The following is a 25778-nucleotide window of genomic DNA, read 5'->3' as shown; positions in this document are numbered from 1 at the left end:
CCGTTGACTAAGTATTTCAATTTTTAAACCACGCCCCCCCCACATACTTATTTCCAAGGAGGGATTTCCTGAGGAAGTACAGAGGCCTCAATGCTCTTGGTATTCTATGAAATGGGTCTCTCTATATGCCCTGGATTCTAGATGTTCTTCTTCACGTTATCCCCTTTGTTCACATTAAAACAAACAAACAAACAAGAAAGACAGTGCAGAAACTGAGTTTGAGCACTAAAAACAACTGGAATTGAGTTCTTTCTCTGTTTCCCAAGTTGTATGATCTTGATCTAGACACTTAGTAATCTGAAACTGTGTCTTTACCTGTATGGAAATAATAGTGGTCAATGACTGAGCTTACCATGAACTAGAAAATATGCATCCTGTTTGCCATGCTTTTTCAGTCTTTATCACAGCCCTACGAAGTAGGTGCTATTATCTTCTATATTTGATAGGCAAGCAAACAGAGGCCATTGGGTGGTGAATGGTGGAGCCAGGATTCAAAGATATGCAGTGTGACCCCCAAAGCCATGTTTGTAACCACTACCTTCCCCCTGATGATATTTAGTAGCTGAACTCATGTAAGTCCAGGCCCTGCATACCCTTGACATATAAGCAAGTCCTAAGTAAATATTAGCTGTTGTATAATGTTTAGCTTTGCTACAAGAGAAACCTGGACAGGAAAACAGGTTTTGACCTAGATGTATGTCTATCTGAGCTATGTCTCTTTCAGCTGTACCGTCAAGGCCTCTGGAATAATCTACATATTATGGGTCACCTAGGCAAAGTGGTTAGTAAGATTCTCACATAGTCCAGAAAAGAAAGATCTCCATGGAAATGTTTATATGGGGCGTAACACCCCATATTAAAGAATGCATATTGAGTAACAGGCAGAATTGTAGGCAGTGTTGATAAGTGGGTCATATTTCAGAAGACTGTCTACTGTTATAAACACCAAATAGAGAATAGGGCTACATATGCCTTTTGGCAAGCAAGTCTACTGGACCCATGTGAAAGCATGATGGTATAAGTATGCTATTGGTTCAAAGGCAGGCTTAGGAACTAGACCGCACGTGATGGACGGAAGAAGAAAAAGTATTTCCAGGTTCTGAAGAGATTTGAAATATTGTTTATTCACTATTCACTGCTATAAAAAAAAAAAGCTATCCCCAAATGTATCCTAAAATGGAAGGCTTTCATTATCTTGTGTAGTTTCTGTGTACCATCTGCATGTGGTCTAGCTGGGTGGTTCTGGCCCAGGATGCATCACGAGTCTTCAGTTGTCCAGGGTGAAGTCATCCAAAGGATTTACTAGGGCTGGAGGGTCCTCTACTAATGGCTCACTCACATGTCGGTTGGTAAGCTAAGCTCCTTCTCACAGACCTTCCCACAGGGCTGGGTAAGTTCAGCATGAGCTGTCTCCTCACAGTGCAAGAGATCCAAGAGTGAGGGTGGAGAAACAGCTGCGGCCCCTTTTATGACCTAGTCTGTAAGTCACAGTCACTTCTGCCATAGTCTATTCATGACAGGACATATGTCATTACTAAGCGCTGTCTGAAAGCAAAAGTAAGGGACTTTACCTCCTGAGGCGTGGTGTCATCACAGCATTTATGGACGGAGCCTAAAATCACATCCAGCTTTGCTGTCGAATCACTGTCTCCAGAATCCAGTGAGACAGAGTAAAAGAACAGAATGCATAACGGCAGCCCCGCTCAGCACAGCTCCATGGAAATGTCCCCCAACAGCCCATCCTTTTATTTTAACTATTCCTGAAACATCCACATCCCTCCTACCTTGAGGCTGCATTCAAGACACTCTGATGACGCTCCTAAAACATTGTAGGCAGTTAAATGGGACATTAAAAAACAACAGAACAACCTACTCCTAAGATATTTGGAGCCAAGCAGTGTAATGGCTCATAAGCTCTCTCCCTCTGGCTATTACCATCATGTCCTGATCGATGACATTCTAGGCAGTAGCCCTCCCTTCCTGATCTTGGGACCACGGAGTGTCTAATTCTGGTTCCCTAACTTGCTTTCATGAATGTGGCTCTGGGGGTAAACTTAGGAATGAAGGATCACTCTGGAATACAGAAGTAGTCAGTGCTTTCACACAGGATCCTAGGGAGTCAACACAATCTTCAGAACAAACTGCCTCGTGTGATTTTTTTTTTTTATTGTATTTTTGGTGACCTGAAATTTGGTAAGATAAAAAGACCTTTAAAAATATAGTCTCTGTAAACACTGGGCCATAGGAGCTTGCAGGAGACCACAGGTGTTAGCTCCAGGAGTAGAAGGCTTGTCTAACTTGCATGAGGCCCTGGATTAGATCCTAAGGATCTCAAAAGGAAAGAATAGTAGGAGCCAGGGGTTTACACTTTAAAATGAGTTCTCCAACAGTGTTGCCTTTAATCTTGAGTCTTGAGGACATTTGAGAAGGTGATGAAACATAAGGAAAATAAGTTCACACAATTTTGTCCAAGGTGCATAGCAGTGAACACAGAAGGAAGACACACATTTGCTGAGAAACGGGAAATATAAAGCAAGCCATAGAACTACTGACCACCACAATCTTGTCCTAGACTCTTGACCAAGCTAAGTCAAATTTTGCCAATCTGGCAGAAGAAAAGCCACCGGGATTCCCACTTGATAAGAAAACAGCACTAAAGGACGTTTTCCAAGGATCATCCATAACCAACATCGGACCTGAGATTCCCGAGACCCATCTCCAGGAGAGGGAATTCCGAGCAGTGACACCTAGCTCCGGAGGGACCTTTCTGACGGACACCCGGGGGCTCTGAGCGCACGAGACCGCAGAGCCCGAGAGGCGGGGCCTGGAGGGCGGGGCCGGGGGACGACGCGCGACCACGCCCCCTCCGCGCGCCCCCCAGCGGCGGCCTGCGTGTCCGCGCCGACCCCTCCCCTCGCGCCTCGCGGGCGCACGCGCCGCCTCGCGCAGGGGCCGGAGGAGGCCGGGCCTTTGTCAGACCCCGCGGCCGGCCTCCGAGCGGCGCGGGGCGGCGGGTGCAGCGGCTTGGGCTCGGCCTCGGTCCCTGGCCCGGTCGCAGCAGCGCGAGCCTCCCGAGCGGGGATGCGCGGCGGCGGCGGCGGCGGCCAGCAGGTAGCCGAGCGCCGCCGGGTCCAGAGCTGGCGCGCGGCCGGGCGCGGCGACAGTAGCGGGTCTCGTTCTCCTCACGATGGGCAGGGACGCGCCGCGCTGCCCTGAGGAGCCCGAGCGCCGGTGAAGGCGGAGTCGCCGGCCGCCCTCCGCTGCCATGGCCGGCCCCGGCGCGTGGAAGCGCCTCAAATCCCTGCTGAGGAAAGACGACACGCCGCTGTTCTTAAATGACACCAGCGCCTTCGACTTCTCGGACGAGGTGAGCGACGAGGGGCTTTCGCGCTTTAATAAACTTCGAGTCGTGGTGGCCGACGATGACTCGGAAGCCCCGGAAAGGCCTGTGAACGGGGCGCACCCGGCCCTCCAGGCCGACGATGACTCCTTATTGGACCAGGACTTACCTTTGACCAACAGTCAGCTGAGTTTGAAGATGGACCCCTGTGACAACTGCAGCAAACGGCGCGAGTTGCTGAAGCAGAGGAAGGTGAAGACCAGGCTGACCATCGCTGCCGTCCTCTACTTGCTTTTCATGATCGGAGAGCTTGTAGGTGAGTTGTGTCGCCGACTCGCTTTCCTTTGACTTTGTCCAGCTGTTAGCTACGCCTAAATTGAAGTTGAAACTTTGTTTTCAGGAAGTTTGCTGAGTATCTAGAAGCATTCACAGGTCAGTGTGAAAGGGACACGGGATTCCAAAGTGCGGTTCCCGTGAGCGCCCACCGATAGCGCCCACCGATAGCTTGCAGGTATATTCTGTAACCCCCTTAAACAGTGTGCCATTTACCGTAGGGTTTAGGCTGTTATCTTGACTGCTTATCGTGTAACTTCTCCTTTTACAGATTCTGATAAGACGCCAAGTTAATCTTTCAACGTCTAAAAATAATTCTGACATTGATTAGAATCAGAATTTTATAGATCTAAGGAACGTTACTGAACACCATTCTATTTTCACACACAGGGGTTCTGATGGGATAAGATTATGAGGCATCTTCTTGGGAAATGAGAGAGCCGTCTACAGTACCAGACTTTTCTTTCTGTCTACATTTTGGTTATTTGATGCTATTTATGCCATTTCCTCATGAGCTTCTAGCCAAGGGCTTTACAAAACTCCATACAGCCAACTAAAAGTTCATTATGAAAAGGAGTATCTACAGTGAGCTAGAGCTCTCCCCAACAGCTGCAGGAACTAGGTTTTCTTTCTCTGTTTTTAAATGATTTCAGATAATAATTTCTCACACTAAGGTTCTTAGTTTTGACCTTATTTTTACTATCACATTAGTTCATAGCCGTTCATTCATATCCAAGGTGAATTGTTTCCAAAAGTCCCCTCTAGAAACCTGAATCTCAGGTTGCCTCATCCAGTGATGCCTTATGTAAAAGTCCCTTACGTAAAACGAAGCAATTATTTGCATATAACCTACATATACATCTTCTGTACTTTAAATCATTTGGAAATCACTTTGACTACAAAATACAAAGTCGATGCTATATATAAATACTCAATTTTCTGAATCGTTGAGAGATTGACGAGCAGAACAAGTCCATGAATGGCGAGTGGTGAGGCAGTGTTCCTTTTTCAGGTGATTTCCATTCATGATCTGTGGGATCCATGGATGCAGTATGCACGTAGAGAACAAACTGCCAACTTCTTAGTGGCAGCTTATAAAGTGACAGAGGAGATGTTGTCTCATGTTGTCTCTTATGATGAACCCAAAACAAGAAGAGAGCTGGCAGCCCAGATTTAAAATGTTGTGTGTAGAAGAATCGTACATTCTCTGCCTGATGTCCCATATTGTTTTCTTCCTCAGTGTAAATCCAGCTGTACTCATTATCTTTCTTTTCTCGGGTCTCCCTCTCTCCTGCCCTTAAGGCTTTCTTTCAAGAGAGTAGATTCCTCAAAGGAATCGTTGACTATGTAATAAGAAATAGACTGGTGAACACTCTACACATGTGGACATAGGTGTGTACATATCCACACACACCAGTATAAACGTATGCATAGCAAACACAAACTGTATCTGCCATGTTCTAATGTCTTCAGTTACCTCTCAGCCCACTAGTAGACTAACTGTGGTACTTCAGCCATCTTCTAGCTTTTTCACAAATATTTACTTAATTTTAATTTTGTATCTGTGTGGGGAGGGTGTGGGTGATTGGAGGGTAAGTATGTGCTGGTGAGTGCAAGTGCCTAGGCTTCAGATCCCCGAGAGCTGAAGCTGCAGGTGGGTGGTTGTTAACTTCCTGCTGTAGGTGCTGAGAACAAGAGTAGCCAAGAGTAGCCAGTTCTCCTAACCACTGAGCCTCTCTAACCTCCCTCTGGCCTGAGCTTTTATGTTCCTGCCTTTTCCCAGATCGTCCCTTGGATGCTTGTTACTCACACTTCATTTCAAAAGACACCTCAAAAAGACACCTCTTGACTGTTGGGATCCGCCTCTGCATCTTATTTCCATGTCTTTTATTTGTTTACTCTTTTGACTGAAATATAAGCTGCACCCTAATACCTAAAGCAGTAAATGATACAAGTTAGACATAGTCAAATGAACTTTTGTTGAATTTTTAATTACATTTTTAAAATTTTTCAATATTTTACACTTGCTTATAATGAATTTTAACCATTTTACATACACCGCCTCTCACATCCCTGCTCCCTTTCACACTGAAACCCTCTTCCCAACAAGGCTCCTACTTTGCTGTTTTCTTGCTTATGTGACCCCCTCACTGACTTTAATTGGGGCAGTTAGTGTGAGCATTGGGGAAAATTAGTTATGAAGCATGGGAAACAGTGAGTATTATACCACTGAAGAAAGTGACACCCTTCTCCCCAGAAACCATTGACTGTCAATAGTCCCTTAGGAAGAGGTGCAGCCCTATAAATCCTCTCTCTTCCTGGTTGAAATGTTGACAAGGACAAACCTGTTGCAGGTCTTGTTCAGGTAACCATAATGGCACCAAGTCCACGGGTGCAAGAGCTCTGTCGTATGTAGACATCTTTTTGTGGCAGATCTTTTCAACGTCCAGCTCTGAACTTTTTTCAGCTCCCTCTTCCACATGTTCCTTGAGCCTTGGAGAAGGTGGTACAGAGGTTCTATTTAGGGAATTCTTCTGTGGAGAATTATAAATGTGTAATATAAAATGCGAAGATGGTAAGAACATGATCTCATGACTTCAGCAGACTAAGATCCAGGAACCTCTCAAACTCAACATTATGAAAATACTCACCATTCAGACCTTTTGAAGTTGATATTGAGTATTTGAAGTTAGTCACATTAATCATAATTCTCTCCCTTGAAATTAATTTAGATATAATTTCACTTCAGTAAAACTTAATATTTAATTATCTTGACGTCTCATTTCCAGAGGCTCTTACTCAGTAAACATTTTTCAAAAACCACAATAGGTATTTCCTTTCCAATACTGATTTAATATCCAAATATAGACTCTTTGTTAAATAATAAGATATGATAGGAACTGTAGTGCTCAGAATGTTACCTAGAATTATACTGGCTCTAGTATAGTTATTAAAATGTAACTAAGGACATAGAAATAAATCATCTTATTGTAGGAAGTATGGGACAATAAAAGAATCATTTAAAGATTTCAGAGAGGAGACTTGATTTTGGATCTTGGTTTCCTCTGACTTGCTCCTGACATTGAACAGTGTCTGTTCTTTCCTCCCTTCCCATCAGCAGGTCTCCTTTCTAAGTACCTAGGTGTTAATTTGTGTGCACTGTCCTGCATGTTCTAAATATCTAATGGAGAACAAGACTTATTATTATCTGAGGCTCTTTAGCTAATATAGGAGACAAGCATTACTTGAATAACCAAGGGATTACATTTTAAATTCGGATACTCTTAAGCTCTTTGAAGAAAAAAATAATCATACTAACCAGTGGGATACCATTTTTGCATGGAATAGAGCATTTAAAAGCACCAAAAAGGATATTAGGAGTCATCCAAGCAAAGAAAACAGCACAACAAAGGTCCCAAAACTTTCAGTTCTTTTAAGAAGCTGAAAGAAGACCAGTGTGACTGGAGTGTGGTTGGCATAAAGGAGGGAGGCAGGTGGACCAGATAAACAAGTCCTGAGAGACCACATTGAATGAGTGCAGTTGTTCTAATTCAGTGAAGCTGGTGAAGGCCTTGTAGGAGAGTGACTTTTTAAAAGATCATCATGGATGTTCTGTGAAGAAAGGAATGGGAGTACAAGAATGAGAGCAGTCTCAGAGAGCTCCTGACTAGAAACAAACAAGAGTAGATACAGAAAAGTGTCCTGTTAGAGAGAAACAGTGTCCAGGGAATATGAACAGAACTGTCACATTTGGACATGGGAGTTGAGAGCTGGTGAGGGATGGGACGTAGTTTCTCTTTAATCAGATAGAGACATAGGGAGACATCATTTTGAAGACGAAAGAGAGTGCAGAGCAAGATTGGGGTATGGACTCAAAGGCTGTTTTAAACATGTTTACTTGTATGCTTATGAAGACTAGTCAAGGGGAAATGTCTGGTAGGCTAGTAAATATGAGCCCATGCTTTAGAAAATGGACCAGCATAGTAGATGATGCCCCCAAATTAGGCAAAGCTACCTGAGAACCCACATCTTGAAGAACAACTTTAAGAAATCAAACGGAGGCAAACAGGTGTTCCAAAATCCAAAGAAACAAACTACATCTGCACCCTTCCTTACCATTGATGTTACTTTCTACAGTTTTAATTGATTACAACAGCCTTATCCAAAGTTATTAAATGGAAAATTCAAGAACTAAACAACCCATGTTTAAATTGTTCACTGCTGTGGGTATTATAATGGAATCTCAGAGTCCTGCCCCATCCTGTCCAGGATATGAATCATCTCTTTGTGTAATGTGTCCACACGTAACTTTTATTATGGTGTATTGTTACAGACATTCTATTTTATTATTAGTTACTATGTTGCTTTCTTCCTGTGCCTAGCTAATAATCTAAACTCTATCTTGGGCTTGAACATGTATTTTATATATATATATATATATATATATATATATATACACATTATTATGTATATACATATTATACATATATAACTGTAAATATATACACATTACATATGTTAATGCATATACACATAAGTGTTTAATATCTATATGTGCATATATCATTTATATATAATATATATATACATTATTTGATTCCAGGTGTCTTGGAGTACATGCTTCAGAATAGGGCAAGGAAGACTACTATATTTCAAAGTGGAAAGAGGTTAAGAGAGCTTTTTAGATGAAAACTAAGATATACTTTGGATTTGTTAACAAAAACATATTTTACATGTTTTCTTCATTGGAACTAAAACATAAAAGATATACAGATTGACTTTTGGGTAAAGAACTGGTGTATTTAATTTTGCCCTATCTCAGTGTATCTCTTAAACTGCATTAAAGGGATTTTCCTTGCTGGGGGAGGGAATAAGTCCACACAGATGGGGAAAATGAAAGAGAAGAAAAATAGCAAAAATCTTGGAAACTGGAAAAGAAACAGAGTTAACTGACTTACTACACTCAAAAACACCAGCACCCCAGCTGAGAACCAGCTCAGGCCACACCACAGTAGTGGTCCTCAGCTTTTTTTTTTTCTTCTTCTTTTCTTTTCTTTTTTTTCTGGAGCTGGGGACCAAACCCAGGGCCTTACGCTCGCTAGGCAAGCGCTCTACCACTGAGCTAAATCCCCAACCCTGGTCCTCAGCTTTTGCTGTGCATTGCAGCCATTAGAGAACCTAAGTCCCAACCTCAGAAGGCCTCATAATGGAGGCTTGGGATAGTACAGAGCATGTATTCATGCGTGTATTTCAGATAGTCTTGCTACTCTGTAACCCTGACTGGCCTGGAACTCAGTATGTAAACCAGGCTGGCCTCACACTCAATGAAATGCATCTGCCTCTACCTCCAAAGTGCTACTATTAAAGGCATGCTCCACCATAACTGGCCAGCATTTGCATTTTATTAGAACACAGGGGATGCTAATTCATCCCTCTGGACCCACACATAAGACAACTGAACTATAGAGCATCCTAAGCAGGCCAGACTCAGTTGTGCCCAGTGCCTCTGGAATTATGTATATACCAAGAAGGCTAAAATAAGGAAAGCTAGTAAAAAACCCATTTTTTTTATAATCATATAATTGGTATCCTCAGAGATAAGATCATATATCTAGAAAAGAACAATTTGTTCTACAAAAAGAAATCCAGGGTAAAGGAAAAAAAATAACCTGTTGAACAATAAAAACATAAAAGAAACTTGAAAACAAGAAAACAAAAACTCATAGAAAACTTAGAAAATGAGAAACAATCATGGTAATGCATGCCTTATGTCAGTGTCTGGGAGGCAGAGCCAGGCAGATCTCTGAGTTCAAGGTCACCTTGTTCTCTATAGAGAGTTCTAGGCCATCCAGGGCTACATAGTGAGACTGTCTCAGCCAATCAGCCAATCAATCAATCAGTCATCAATTAACAATAGAAAATGAATCAAAATACTCTCCCAGAATAGAATAAAATTAATGATAGGAGAAAAAAGAAAATGTATGTGTGTGTTCATGTACATACATACATACAACACTCTGTGTTTGTTTCCCACTTATACACGGGAATATATTCCAAGATCCCTAGTAGATGCCTGAAATCACAGACTGTTCCAGACCCTTATACATATTGTCTTATGTTGCCAAAACTAAATATCACAGAGTAATTTATAAAGCAAAAATGTATATTTACCTTGTGTTTCTGAAGACTGGAAAATTCAAGATCGAGAGGCTGCAGTTGTTGAGGTCCTTTTTCATAGTCTCAAAGTAGTACTGAGGGTCGCATGATAAGGAAGATGGTCCTCATTCAGATCTCTTTTTCCTTTAAAGTCATAGTTTTATTGAAACAAGGCTCTGCCCTTCGCGTATCACTTAACATTACCACCCAGCCATCAGTTTAAAGTTCCAACCTCTTAATACCCCATAATGGAGATCAGCATGGGTTGTGGTGGGGACATTAAAGTCTAACATACACACACACCATACTTATTCCTATGCCATTAATTACATCATAGCTTCTAAATATCTTTTGTTCCTCTTTTCAGAGATTATTATCTGTATAACTATAAGCTAAGCTAATTTTTACTCTTTGGGTTGTTGCTAGTATGCACTTTCTAGAATTCTTCAGTGTCATTTCATGTTCAACCCTTCCTGAATAAAAGAAAGCATACCTTCTTTCTGCTTTGCTGTAATATTTAGATACTGTCGCTATTAACTCACTGTATTCATAGAATTAATAAGTTGAGCAAAAGTCGCATCCTTGCTTTTGTTTTTACCACCAACTTAATGGTTAACCTCATGAAGTAATGAACACTTTGAAGACCCTGTTAATAGAAATGGGTTTTTTCACCAGAAATTTGTGCAGTGGTCCTTCCATACCTACAGATTCCATGTCCACAGGTGCTACACCTGTGTTTCAGTTGGAAAATATTTGAAATATATGTTTATATAGAATGTATACATAATTGTTTTCTTATAGTATTTTCCTAAATAGTGCAGTGCAATAATTACATTGTATTAGATGGTATCAGTAATCTGGAAATAATGTAAATTATGTATAGGTTTATATGTACATGCTGTGTGTGCAAATATGGTATTTTATATAAGATATTTGAACATGCACAGATTTTGATACAATTTTCTGGAACACTTCTCATATAAATTAAAGGATATGACATCTATACTATTTTTCATGAAACTTTAGAATACCTTGATTTAGTTGTATCAGGATAGGAATTTAGTTAACAGGGTTTTTTTTTGTTTTTTGTTTTTTTTGTAGGATGTTACACATTTTGAGTTTGATGGCTTACTTTTTGTAGTTACTCTTCCTTTCCTTTCTCCCAGGTGGATACTTGGCAAATAGCTTAGCAATAATGACAGATGCACTTCATATGCTAACTGACCTTAGTGCCATCATACTCACTCTTCTTGCTTTGTGGCTGTCTTCAAAGTCACCAACCAGAAGATTCACCTTTGGATTTCATCGCCTAGGTAGGTACTTTAAGTTTATTTGATTTACAGTATTTTAATGGAACTATGACCCCGATTAACTGAAATATTTAAGGTAATAATGGTTTTGAACAAAGAAATGAAAATAAATAATGAGACTTACCTAAAAAGCTATCTTCCATGGAAAACCCCACTAGGCCTCACTAAATAGTTTGTACAGAATTATGTGGTTATAGTTACTCTTCAAATGTCTCGTGTGCCTGAGTATGCCATAGCAAGGAGGCTTACTTCCAGTTTACTGACCTGAGCAAAACTAATTGAGTGACTCATTAATAAGCATTCACTGCTTCTTTTACTTTAAAATTTTCAACTGAAGCCCATTTTAAACATTTCATCATATATTCAACATATGCTATGTGACTGCACTGTATCAATGTAATTCAGCAAATGCATCCATAATATTTCATTTAAAGACTTCTAAAAATCTATATTATTGCCTACATAGCTCTGATTCTTACTGTTGCTGTGGCTTTAAACTTACTCTAAAAATACATAAAATAACTATTTGAACTATTATCTGACAGGCCATATCTGTAGATCATAGGTTTGAAAAGTTCAGCACTTGATAATGCACATTAAAGAATTGAGATAAAAATGATATTCTTTGGCTTTTTCTTTTTTACACACTCAAGATTCTAGTCCCCTCCTGGCCCACCCTCCTACTGTTCTACATCCCAAACCCCCCCTCCACTATGATGTCCCCACCCCACCCACCCCAACAGACCTCTAAACTCCCTGGGGCCTCCAATCTCTTGAGGGTTAGATGCATTTTCTCTGACTGAACCCAAACCCCAGAGTCCTCTGCTGTATCTGTGTTGGGGGCCTCATATCAGCTGGTGTGTGCTGCCTGGTGGATGATCCAGTGTCTGAGAGATCTCAGGGGTCCAAGTTAATTGAGACTGCTGTTCTTTTACACCCTCCTCCTCAGCTTCCTCCAGCTTTCCCTAATTCAACTACAGGGGTCAGCAGTTTCTGTTGATTGGTTGGGTGCAAATATCTGCAACTGGCTATTGCCTTGAGAATCTATTAAGAAAGCAGAAAATAGGGCTAGAGTTATTAAAAATTGGCACTTTATCAATGAACCAAATCAAACACTATCTGTAGTAGTAAATATCAGCCTGGTTTAATTGCAGTTATCATGTTCTGTTGTGTAGATCGCTTTGCTCTTAGAAATAACATTTTTCTGGGGCTGAAGAGATGTCTCAAGAGTGCATACTATTCTTTTTAATTTTTATTTTTAAATAACAGTATTCTTTGATTTTAAGACTTACTTATTTTTATGTTATGTTTATAGGCATTTTGTCTGCATGTATGTCTGTGCACCACTTACATGCCTGGTACCCAGGGAGGCCAGAGAGAGCATCGGATCCTCTGGACCTGGAGTTACAGACAGTTGTGTGCCACCGTGTGGGTAGTGGAAATTGAACCTGGCTCCCCTGGAAGAGCAGCCTGTTCTCTTAATTCCTGTGCCATCTCTCCAGTCCTATCTGTGTGGCTCTTCCAGGGGAATTTAGTTCCCAGCACCCACAAGAGCAGCTAACAGCTGCCTGCAATTTCAGTGTCAAGGTGAAGAGCTGCCTCTGGTCTTAACAGTCATCTACACTCACACGCATAGACACACACACACACACACACACACACACACACACACACTTAGAGTTTATTGATGGTAGCCTTTTAATTGATGTTTTAAACACCTGTGAGAGAAAACAAAGAAACCAATAGCTTGATTCAAATCCTGGCTATCTCACTTACTACCAATTTGACTTTATGCAAGCTCTGTAACATCTTCATGTTTCCATTTTCTGTTTGTAAAGGATACTAATAATAGTGTCTCCCTCATAAAGTTATTAAGGGCAGTAAGTGAATTACTATTTGGAAAGAATTCAGGACAGTGCCTAGCACTTCAAAAGGAATCTTCATTCATTATTTAATCCACTTCACTCATTCTTTGAAAAAAGTTAAAACAAACTCAAGAATTTTTAATCGTATGTACGTATGTATACAGAAAGGCTGGTATAAATTCTTTGGAACATCCAGTCTTGAAAATTTTTAACTAATTTTTATCATTATTTGTTAATGGTCTACATTTTGTGGTAAAACAGTATGTGTACTCCTTAGAAGAAAAGAAATGCTGAGGGCCAGTGGAAATGAGTGAGAGGGTCACCGCACTCTTCTCTTAGGGCTATCACCACAGTCTCTTCAAGCACTGCAGGATTTTTTCCTTCTTGTATAGCTGTGGATGGTATGAAATCATTCTGATGTTTCTTTATTTATACTACAACAGCAGCAGGTATATGTGGGGAGAGAGAAAGAGAGGACTGAAGCCTTATGTGTCATATGTATTTAAGTGTCTGGATTTATTTGATTATGGGCATGTCCCTTTACTCTGAGAACTAATAAAACAGGATTTAATGAAACCACGATGAGAGAGATCCCACAAATCTTTAGGAGGAAAATGATTCTCTTCTAAGGGAGTGTGTCATTCTGAAGACAGCAACTCCCATCTGGCTTGTCCTTTCTACTTTTATCTGTGTAGATTATCTTAGTAATTGGCTGTTTATGTGAAGGTTCTTCCAGATCTTCGGGGACCGTACTGATGTAAAGACTATACTAAGCAGCACTGTTTGTGTTTAGGATAGAAAGCAGTGTTTATGATATGATCATTTAAATCCTCAGCCTGTGTTAATGGCAAGATGGTGGCACAGGTATTGCTCATAGTATTTGCTGAGCAGAGATCATGGTCAGAGCCAGCTAGATGTGCCTTGGGCAACATTTGACTAGAGATGATTCTGTGTAGTCTGTTGCTTTATCCACTAATCCTAGAGAAACAGAAAGTATTTCCTTCATACAAGCATCAAAAAATAATAATAACCCTTCTGCCTACTTGTGATCCATTTCATTTTAACAGCTTCCTCCTACCTATCTCAAAAGCTGTGCCTTTTATTATTCACATCTTATTGCAAATTTAATCACATCACATGAACTTTTACTGGAAAAGAATTGAGTTCTAGAGCTTGCTGGAAATGGAAATTTAAGTTGCATAAGGAAGGCATGACTGAAGTGGTTAACACTGGATAACTGTAAGTCAGCATGATCATAGTTGGCACTGTAGTGTGGTGTAGGGAGTAATAAGAAAGCAGAACTAGAAAAAGCGATTTAGAATAAAAGAGGGGAAGCCCAAAGACAGACTCTGGACCATGAGCTGCTGAAAATCCCAATAACATCAGTTTGAGTGCAGTTGGGGTCTCTGGCTGAGATAAATACAAACACTAGTTTGGAAGGCCTACGTAAATCCAACACACCCCTCTGTAGTTTTCTTCCTATCTGGAAGAAGGCAGGAAAGAGTGGAAAAGAAAGTGGAAGAGAGGAAATCTCGTGTTCATCTTCTTTTTATAGATCTCTTGAACATACCTTGGATATTTGCTTAGTTCTTTGTGACAATGGAAAGACAAATGCCATGTAATTCTAGTGAAATATACTCATTATTGGCATCATAGTATTAGCACAGCAAATTCTTTTTTTTTTTAAGATTTTATTTATTTATTATATGTAAGTACACGGTAGCCGTCTTCAGACACACCAGAGGAGGGCATCAGATCTCATTACAAATGGTTGTGAACCACCATGTGGTTGCTGGGATTTGAACTCAGGACCCCTGAAAGAGCAGTCAGTGCTCTTAAGCACTGAGCCATCTCTCCAGCCCAGCACAGCAAATTCTTACACTAGACCAGTAATTTATGCAACACCCACAAACACGTGTATGCTTCTATTGTGCATGGTCTACTTTGTTGACACAGTTATTCATTGACTGAATGAGTACCCACTGGTTACTAATGAATGAGTGAATAAGGGTGAGGAGACACAGTGACTGTTGTGTGCACCTAGACACAAAATAATCACAAAGTATAGTAAATGCTACAAAGATAAAGAAAAGACACTGTGTCAGAGAATAGCAAAGGGTCCAGTACTTTCACACAATCTTTGACGCTCCTACTTTGGCATGTTCGCACATTTTTAAATGTACGATAACTTTGATATTTTATAGTACAATAAACTTAATAATCTTGTATATTTTATGTTTTATGCCATTTAAATTTTCTTTTAGCATTTACTAGCCATTCAGATGCAAACTGTTTATTTCATATGGGAAATGTACCATGTGCTATGCCTTCATAATTGACAGCCGAGTAAAGACCCTAGGAGGCTCAGCATGGTGTCACACACCTGTGATCGCAGCACTTAGGAGGATGAAGGAAGAGGCCTGCCCAGGCTACTTACCAAACAAGTTCAGGATAGACCTTATTTCAAAAATGTGAAGTAGTGTCCTTGGTGGCACGTGCCTATAATGGCAGCACTGGGGAGGCAAAGGCAGCAGGATCACTGGGACTTGCTGTTGGCCTGGTCTACAGAACAAAGTACAGGCCACCTGGGAATTTTTTAGACCTTGTCTAAAAGCAAAGCAAAACAAATTCAAAATCCCCAAGTGATCTAACAGAAAGCTTATATTCATGCTTATTCTCTTCTAGCTGCTTAATTTAGCCAAATAGACTTATTTAATTTTATGTATATAAAGTGGCAAATATGTTAGTACTATGACACTACACAATATGGAACTTTCGTAAAAATCTCCTTTCAAACTAGTGGTAGCACAACCCTTTCATCCCATCACTCCTGAGGCAGAGGCAGGCAAATCTCCAAGTTCGAGGCCAGCCTAATCTATAGAGCAAGTTCTAGGACAGCCAGGGCTATACAGAAAAACACTATCTCAAAAAGAAATTTTTTTTCAAGAATTTTTAGGGACTGGAGAGATAGTTAGCAGTTAAGAGCACTGACTACTCTTCCAAAGAACTGGAGTTCAATCCCCAGCACCCACATGGTAGCTTACAGCTATAACTCTATAACTCTAGTCACAGGATTTGATGACCTCTTCTGGCCTCTGCCAGCACCACATAAGCACATGGTGCACAGACATCCATGCAGGCAGAACACCCATACAAAGTAATAAAACAAGATTTTCTCTTATTGTAATTATCATTTAGAATTTGTCCATTTCTTCCTATGACGAATTACTCTTTATTTCCTTACCTATTCCCCTTCTTACCCATTTTTCCTGTGGGTTATTCATTTTGTTATTGTGTTGTTAAGACCAAGTCTCCTATATCCCAGGCTGGTCTCAAACTCAATGTGCAGTTGAGGGCGATGACCTTGAATTCCGATCCATTTGACCTTACTTCCTGAGTGACAAGGTTACAAATGCACCTCCAGACCCAAACTGAGCTAGAGACCAAGCCAGGGCTTTATGCTGCGCTACAACACAAGCTGCTAGCATTCTTTTAATTGACTTATTTTAGAAAAGTGGTCTGTGGTCACGGTTTCTTTTTCTCTGTATCAGTTTTGCCTTCTGAATAGAGATGTGAATAAAGGATGGGGATGAAATAGTTAAGGATCTAAATTATTCAAGTTGCTAAATACTTTAAGTAAGAAAAATGTTGTATGACAAAAATAACAGTGCTTTTCCTCCGTAGAGGAAAGAAAATGTAAGTCAAAGACTGAACAATGTTTAGTTGATATGAAGTGTAACTGCTGTGCTGAAGCTGCCTGCATTTCCCATCTTCCCTTGTAGAGGTTCTGTCGGCCATGATCAGTGTCATGCTGGTGTATGTACTTATGGGATTCCTCTTATACGAGGCTGTGCAGAGAACCATCCATATGAACTATGAAATCAATGGCGATGTCATGCTCATCACTGCAGCTGTTGGAGTTGCAGTTAATGTGATGTAAGCACAACGTTTTCACATACTATGAGCTAAAAGATTATTGCACACTGCATGTATTCAGACTATGGAATATTTTCATATTTAAAAATATAGTAAGTCAGTTTTACTTAGAAGTATAATAAAATAGAGCATTAAAACTTGTTAGTTTGCCCACGTGTCTCACAGTTTAACACTAAGGAATTTGAGTAGAACCAAATATGTTGTTTAATATTTAATACTTTTATGATACCTACATTTTAAGGGGGTTGTTCATTTATTTTATTTGTGTATGGGGAGCACATACATCATATTGTGCATACATGGAAGACTTAGAACAACTTACAGGAGTCATTTCTCTTCTTTGACCATGTGGGTTCCAGGAATCAAACTCACATTGTCAGACTTAGCAATAAGCATCTTTACCTGCTGAACCATCTCACTAGTTCTTCCCCCCCCCCCTTCGGAGCTGAGGACCAAACCCAGGGCCTTGTTCTTGCTAGGCAAGCACTCTACCTCTGAGCTAAATCCCCAACCCCTTCTGTTAGCTAGTTCTTAAAATCACTTTTTCCTTCTCAAAACTACTGAACTATGTTTCATCCTTAATCGTTTCAAGCAGAAGTTAGCTGACTTTCTATAGAGGACAGATGGGTTGTGGTAGAGCTTAGCAATCCAACACTGCCTAGTGTGCACGAGGCCCTAGTTGATCCCTGCACTTCCAATACAACAAAAAGGCTGATTAGTAAGTATCATAGACCCTGAGAGCCACAGTTTCATTTGAAGTGACAGAACACTGATGTTAAAAACAAAAGCAGCCATATTCACTGTGTGAACAAATATGTGTGCCTGTATCTAATAAAACTATCTTTAAAACTAGCCAAATATGGTCTGGTGGCCTTAGTTTACAAATCACTATCTAATGGCTTCTATTCAAATCTGGAATAAAAATCAGAAATTTCAACACTTGCATTCTTAAATAAAATCCATGCAGCCCTCCTATTTCCCTCTTAGCATTGCTCTCCTTAGCCACAGTATCATACTTTTTAAGTGCATGGAGCACATTTTCATTTCAGGCATTTGCCGGCTGCTCTGCCTAGAATATAGAGCCACCATCTGCTCTTGACTTCTTCAAGTCCCTGCTCAGATGAAGTCTGAGAGAGCTCTTCTGTGCCTACCCCACCCCCTCCCCACTCACCTGGCCCTCATCTTCCAACTTCCACAGTGCTGTATACAAAGCTGTTTCCAAGGCATTTCACATTAACAGGCTCTGTCTCAATGTATATTTGCTTGCACCTCTGACATCCAGAACGTAAGCTCCATAAACCTAAAACAGTGTTTGCTGTTTAACAGGTGCTTAAATCCATATTAAATGACTGCTCTGCATTGCTCCATTACTGTCTGAATAGTAATAAATGTTTTATCAGTAATTTTAGAGAAATAATATGTTTTCTTTCATTTTTAACAGAATGGGGTTTCTGTTGAACCAGTCCGGTCACCACCATTCTCATGCTCATTCCCACTCCCTACCTTCAAATTCCCCAAGCATGGTATCTAGTGGACACAGCCATGGGCAGGACAGCTTGGCCGTTAGAGCTGCATTTGTACACGCCCTGGGGGATTTGGTACAAAGTGTTGGTGTGCTTATAGCTGCATACATCATACGATTCAAGGTAAAATTGTGCACTTCCTATTTCAAATTACTTAATTTGGGTATTTAAAAAGTTAGTTGTCTCTTATCAATGTACTGGACACAGACTTTCTAGTCATTCTTCACTGGTGTAAGGTTAGTTGGTGCAGTTACTTACTATCAGGAAGCGCAATGGCATTGCCTTGATACCTGAAGTTAGCTTTAATAGCACTTTCACTGTAAAACAGTTAATTAACCCTTATCACTGAGCCATTAGACCACAGGCTATGCACTGAGGGTCTCATCTTTGCAGCAACTCTAAATTTTAATTCAGTCCTGTTCAGTATGAGTATTTCAATCCAAATGAATGATTCAGTTCTTTCCAGCTTTAATATCTTATGCTTCTGAGTGAAGGATTCAGAGAAGCCACAGAAGAGAATAGATACAATGATTAAACTTCTAGAAAAGACACAGGAGACAAGTCATTTGAACAATCTTAAAGAGTAAAGATGTTTCTTAAGTACAGAATCCAACTTTTAAAGAATTCTCCAATCTTGGTAAAGAAAGAGAAAGAGCAGGGACCGTGTCTTGCTCCACTTTATAGTATGTTAATGTCTGTCTCTGTAGTCACACGACTTTGCTCTGTTGCCTTCTAGCCAGAATACAAGATTGCTGATCCCATCTGTACGTATATATTTTCATTACTTGTGGCATTCACAACGCTCCGCATCATATGGGACACAGTAGTGATAATACTGGAAGGTAAGCACTTACCAATACCCTCCACTGTGGGTTACCCTTCCCAGGAGAGCTTGAGTCAGAGGCGCCCTGGACAGGAGTCATGCCTTGCATTTCACTGATGTTCACTTGTACATAACAAGAAGCAGTGCAGTCACGCACTTAACCCTTTCAGCAAGTAAAGCAGACAGTCTGCTGAGTTAGGATCTTTACACACAAGAAAATGCTTGACAGCCAGTGTCATTCCGGCTAGGAAAAGAGTGCAGCTTTTAATTCTTGGCACAGTTATAACTTGTGGTTTATTTGATTCCTTCACTTCATTTGTGTCTTTGTAATTTTTTTTGGCATCCTTGTCTTCCTGAGAGCATGAAGACAAAAGTTTTCAGCAATAGCTTATGTCAACTGTTTCTAAGATGTGCATAACTGCACAGGCCTGTAATCCCAGTACTTAGGACTCAGAGGAAAGTATCTCTCCATGAGTTCAAGGTCAACCTGGTTTACATAGGGAGGTCCAGGCTAGCCAGGGCTACATAGTAAAACCATGTTGGGAAGGAGAATAATTTTTTCTATCCTAACTTATTAAGATTAAACTAAGTATTCTAACTTGATTGCTACTCAATTTTAGTGAGAATTGACATTTTAAAAGTATGTATTGATCTCTTGTATATTTCCTATATTTTTGTAAGAATGTCCATAATTTATCTTAAAGTATAAACATACCTTAATGAATTCATTGGAACTGAATTTGACAAAGCCATTTGTTTTCTTTAAATGCGACTTAAAACTTTTCCTACCAAAGTAAACTTACAAATTATATATTCCAAACTAATAGGTGTACCGAGCCATTTGAATGTAGACTATATCAAAGAGTCGTTGATGAAGATAGAAGATGTATATTCTGTGGAAGATTTGAATATCTGGTCTCTCACTTCTGGAAAAGCCACTGCCATAGTGCACATGCAGCTAAGTATGTTGCTCATGGGTTCATGGGGACAGGCTTCTGTCCTATGAGTCAGCATCTGAGCTTGTCATATGCATGAAGATTTAGGGAGGGAGGAGGCTCTTCAAAAGATGAATTGCAGAGCAAAGGGTAACAAGGGCTGGGAAGGCAGTTCAGTGTTGCGCACTGGCCCTACCATGCATGAGGCCGTGTGTTTAATTCCTGAAACTCCAAATAAATAAATAACGACATTTAAATTGTTTACTTATTTAAGAGAAGATGTTACAAATTGATACCTGTCTCCATTTTAAAGACATTACATAGATTTGCTATGTCATCTTTTATATAATAAAAGCCAAACTCTTATTTACATCATCTCAGAGATTGGAGGCTTTTTAAAATCAAAATAGCATGTGCACTTGGTTCTTAAGGCATGCAAGTCTTTAAGCAGGAGACTTGCAGTTGTTTGTAACATTCTCCACTGAGCATGGACTGAAAGACTGAGATCCTGAGAAGCTGTTCTGGGCTTGGAAGGGCTTAGAGAGGGAGGCGTCAGATGAGCATATGCTTGTAGTGTGCTGTGGTTTCTTCTCTGTATCTCGTTTACTAATGTCAGGCAATGCACAATAAATAATTTGATATTTTATTGTTATTGCAGTTCCCGGAAGTTCATCAAAATGGGAGGAAGTGCAGTCGAAAGCTAAGCACCTCTTGCTGAACACATTCGGCATGTACAAGTGCACTGTTCAGCTCCAGAGCTACAGACAGGAAGCCACCAGAACTTGTGCAAATTGTCAAAGTTCCAGTACCTGATTCTATGTCCTTGGGGTCTACGGCCTTATTTATCCCGCAGTCACAGACTTGAGAGCAATAAACGCAAACCTAATGGAGTCCCTGACAGCTGTGTCCATGTCAAGCCCCAGTCTCCCCAAAACAGACTCTGTTCTGACTGATATTTGCATGATTTTCAGGCAAAGAAGTTCCAAAGTACTGTTTACAGAATGAGCTGTAACTCTGAAGATACCTCATAGAAGACAATCCAAGACCATACTTCATTAATTTGACAGAGTACGCAACATGTACAGGAAGACTCAGAATTCAGTATTTGCAACTAAAAACTACTTTTTTCGAGCCTTTTATATGAAGTCAGTGCTAGCAAACTCAGTGTTGAACTATTTGAGATTTTTGTCTATGTGTAATCTTGGCATCCAGTTTCTGGAATTGTGTTCTCTTTTTATAAAAATTAGCCCTCAACAGATTTCAGAAAATATTTATATCCAGAAAATGGAATAAGCATGTATTCCTAAGTGTTTCAGAACTGTTTTATTTCACAAATAACTTATAAGCAGATTTTCCAGATAGTACTGGATTTTGAATCTCAACATTTTTGATTATTTGTAATCTTGTCTGAAATATTCACATTATGCCGTCACTGTCCTTCAGTTATGTAGGAAAACTTTAATATAATTACGAATGGCAGAAATTAGATTTAACCTCAAATTCCCTTACCATATGATGATCTTAAACAGAGAAGCCAAGTGGTAGGCTGTGGAGTTTTGGATTCTGTCTTGCTGTACATCACTTCTGTGCTTTATGTAGAATTGTCTTAGGACAGTAAGAGACAACAGAGTTTCAGCAGTTGTCCAGTGTGCTCCTTAGAACTGTGATGTTTGTTAGTAAGTTTGCTTAGCACCTTGTTCTCAGGTGTACTCAGTATCATCTGTGGACATCTTCCCCAGTACCTACAAATGGCCAAGACGGAGGTTAGTAACACCTACCACTGGAGTACCTTCGTTACTCCAGAGAGAATTTATGTTATGATATAGGCTAGGGGTTCTCCACAGATTGCAGAAACCCCCAAGGTACAATCTTGAAGTTTTACAATAATGCCATAGCAGAAAGATACAAAGGCGTTGGGTGGAGAAAGCTCTTTGAGAAAACACAAGGTAAAAGGTTCTGTTTTGTCTTGTTTAGTTTTGTTTGACCATGTATGTGCACAGAAGAACTGAAATAAGGATGGACACTAAAGCTGTGTCTGGGAAGCAGCGTAAATATTTCCAAGCTCAAGGGATGGCAGCTGACAGCAGTTGTGTTAAAGAGACAGTCATGAATATTCATGCTTCATTCCCAGCAGTTGCTTCGATAGGAGCTCCTTTCAGCTTAGACACTGTGGATGGCTCTTGTCTCCTCAGAATCAGAGTGGAGTAACACTGTCCCAAACAGGTTGTGAAGTCCTAGAAATCCAAGTGACGTGTAAATGAAGAGTGAGAAGTTGAGACATTCTCTGTGTGTAAAACTAAAATAAGAAATAGGGTCAAAAAACAGCTGGTGTTACTCCATAAAACTCAATGGGTATGTGTTGAATTCAAAGTTTACTTTGAAAAAAACAAAAAGTTTACTTTAATTTTTATTGTAAGTCCATTTAAAATTATAAATATTTGAACTTCAAATTTTCTTAGAATATAAATAAAGCAATGATTAACCTGAGTAGATGGCAGGCATTTAAGTGGCTGCCTGGGCATTTGTGGCCTTTTGATAGCTAGGGGAAAAGGAAAGTGTGCATTTTATACTTAACATGTTCCCACATTGGGTGAGTCATTTCTTGTAAACAACCCTTTACCATAGTGTGGGTATATCCGGATATTCATGTTGACTTAGTCCTTAAGACCAGTTCTGGAAGTCTTAACTGTCATATTCACATAAAGTGGGATGCCTGAGGTCTCTGCGCTTCACCTTGCAGCAGGACCTAGACTCTGTGCCTCACTGGGTCCACAAGATGGAAAGCTGGTAGACCTTATGAGTTAAAATGTCAACCCATAGAGGAAGGACATTAAGTCAGCAGTTACATCAGGGACTACACAGCTGTGAGGTTTGACCTGTCTTTCCCCCATTGAGACACAGTGCACCGTGGCACACCCTCTCAGTTAACTATGAAAACTCTTTGCTCTGCAAAAAGCAGGATCTGAATTGATTTGGGAGATATAGTGCTAATCTTGTACTGGGAAACACCATGGCATTTCTCCACGGCAGTATGTTCTAAGGAGTATTTCAGATAATCAGTTACTGTAGACATTAACCTGTATTTCACACCTTGGGCCCATGAAGTCTTTTGTTTTAGGAAGACTGTCTGACTAACAGTCTTGCTGTCTGAAGAAGACCAAGAACGCAGTTGAGTAAGCATACTCGATAGGCAGAACTGGAGCTACTGTGCTTCTTACCGGCAGCTATGTTAACTTCCACAGCTAAAGGTCTTAATGTGAGCATAGATTTTCACATTCACAGCTTCCATCCGCATTGTTTAGCAGATCACTAGATGTCTTGGTTTACCATTTTTCTTGTCAGTTTGGGGTAGAGGTTTTCATTTTCCTCTATGATATATTTCCTGATTATATGACTCTCAGTGTTCTGTCTTAAGCCCAGGTCACCCATTTGCCAGTATTTGTCTTAAGGAGATCCTTCCCACAGTGGACACAGTGAAGATCAGAGAGATACACAAGCTTCTCTCCATTTTTCAGAGAGTTTCAGCCAATACTTAGAAATACGTTTCCAGGTGAGAAAGGTTTTAAAACCTCAGATCATCCCCTGCCCAGGATTTCTGCATGGGAACATGGTAGAGAATATGAGACAGAAATAGACTGAGCAGCTACTGTGAACCTTTGAGTTTCTCACAGTGCCAGTCCGCAAGCACACTTAGAGATTTTGATCCTGAAGCCTACTTCAGCTCCATCTGGTTTTCTGTAGTTATAACCATTGTTTCATCATCATATGATGTTCTTACAGACTCTGAACTCGTTTGCTGTTGACTACCTTGTATGTAGTAAACTGAAAGCTCTAGAATGTGCCACTACCTATAATACCATTCAGTTCAGTTCATCTTTGGACCCCTCTTAGTTACAAATGATCAGTGACATCTCACTAGCTACTGTCCTGAGGGAGGGAGCAAGTCTGATCTCTAGGTAATTGACTTAACATCTCTGTAGCCAGAACACCATTTGCAAACTCATAATTCCAACTCCAGGTCTGTCGAATGAATCCTATGGACCAGGGCTGCAGATTTGATTCTACAGGTAGATATATTGTTTGTGATGTTAGTGGGAGCATGCAAACTAGAGAGAAAAATTATGGGAATTCCTCAGTATTGTGTGTCTCCATTTAGGCAACACATCAGTGAGTTCTTGGTTACAGAATGTTTGTTGGAGATCAACAGTCATTTTCTGATTTTTAAGATTGGTAAGTGTTTATGGAGACCTTGCCAGCTAAATCCATGGCAGTGTCCATTTAAATAGTGCAATTAAGAATACCCCGAAATAAATGGAACCCAAAGTTGAAACGTGCCAGGATGCCCCTTTTCTACCCAGGAGAAACCTTATATTTGGAAACTGTCTGCCTCTCTAAGTAAATATGTGATTAATAAGCCATATCACAGTTTAAGGAATTGTATATACTTTCCTGTATGCCCCTCCAAAAACCAAGTATTTTGCAAATGATTGATTTTAGAAAGATTTTGAAGCTGGGGTTTATCTGTGTAATGAAAACCAGAATCTTTGTATATGTACTGTATTTGTAATTTTCAAATGAAATTTCCTATATGATTATTAAATAAAGTGTTGTTTTGCCTTGTGGTTTATTAAAAACTTACAATGTACAGCCACCTAAATTTTTTCTATTTTCATTGATTAGTTAATGGTAGAAGGCCTTAAAACATACTGATCTAAACTTCAGTGCCCTTCTAAGTGTTTAAGAAATAAGCCTTTGGTCTGGATAGCTCAGTGGTTAAGAGCACTGACTGCTCTTCCATAGGTCCTGAGTTCAAATCTCAACAACAACATGGTGGCTCACAACCATCTGTAGTAAGATCTGATGCCCTCTTCTGGTGTGTCTGAAAAACAGCTACAGTGCACTCATATATAATAAGTAAATCTTAAAAAAAGAATCCCTTTTTAAAAATCTCCTAGGTAGGATTTAATATTAAAAGAAACTTTCTCTCTTGGTGTCAATCACTTGTAATGTAAAATTGGATTTTGCATCTCTAAATGTCTTTAATCAGTGCAGTATTTCATGACGTGAAGATTATGTGAACTCTAAGTTCCGATGGCCATCATGTCCCTGGGAAAATGTTTGCTCATCCAGATATGGTAGCTGTGGCTGCTCTCATGCTGCAGTGGCAGAATTGAGTAGCTGTGACAGATACTAAGCTTTTACTGTGGGAACTTTGTAGGAAAAGTTTGCCCTGTCCTGGTGTAGATGGTTAAACCTTTGAAAGGCTGAAACAGCATGTGTGGATGCAAGAGACCCACTTGGAAGTTGATGTACCTGGGGAAACTTAGGCATCTCTCACCACCACTTCTTTCCTTGGCTTTTTTCTTTATTCTCTTTTGGGGCTGGAGGAGAAATATGCAAGTAGCAAGATTTCCCATCTTACCATCTACAGTATTCCATAGAGCTGTCTGCACAGCACATGCTTACCACAGCTGTGGTAGCATACTTCCAACCAAAAGATTACACATCTAAATTCTCACTTGGACACTAAGTAGACTGTAACAAGACTATGAGTAGT

General features: G+C 40.2%; 1 protein-coding gene across 1 annotated transcript; it reads left to right on the top strand.

Moving 5' to 3' along the window:
- Positions 1-2993: 2993 nt before the first annotated feature.
- Slc30a4 (solute carrier family 30 member 4) lies at positions 2994-24878 on the top strand. The gene is made up of 7 exons (XM_032904104.1): positions 2994-3656; positions 10996-11142; positions 16787-16940; positions 18382-18586; positions 19200-19305; positions 20114-20248; positions 20880-24878. The coding sequence occupies exons 1-7, from the start codon at positions 3266-3268 to the stop codon at positions 21032-21034; spliced, it is 1293 nt and encodes a 430-aa protein (XP_032759995.1). The 5' UTR covers positions 2994-3265; the 3' UTR covers positions 21035-24878.
- Positions 24879-25778: the final 900 nt, after the last annotated feature.

Source organism: Rattus rattus, chromosome 5, assembly GCF_011064425.1.
Source record: "Rattus rattus isolate New Zealand chromosome 5, Rrattus_CSIRO_v1, whole genome shotgun sequence".
NCBI classification, from domain to species: domain Eukaryota; kingdom Metazoa; phylum Chordata; class Mammalia; order Rodentia; family Muridae; genus Rattus; species Rattus rattus.
This window is presented reverse-complemented; position numbering and strand designations above follow the sequence as displayed.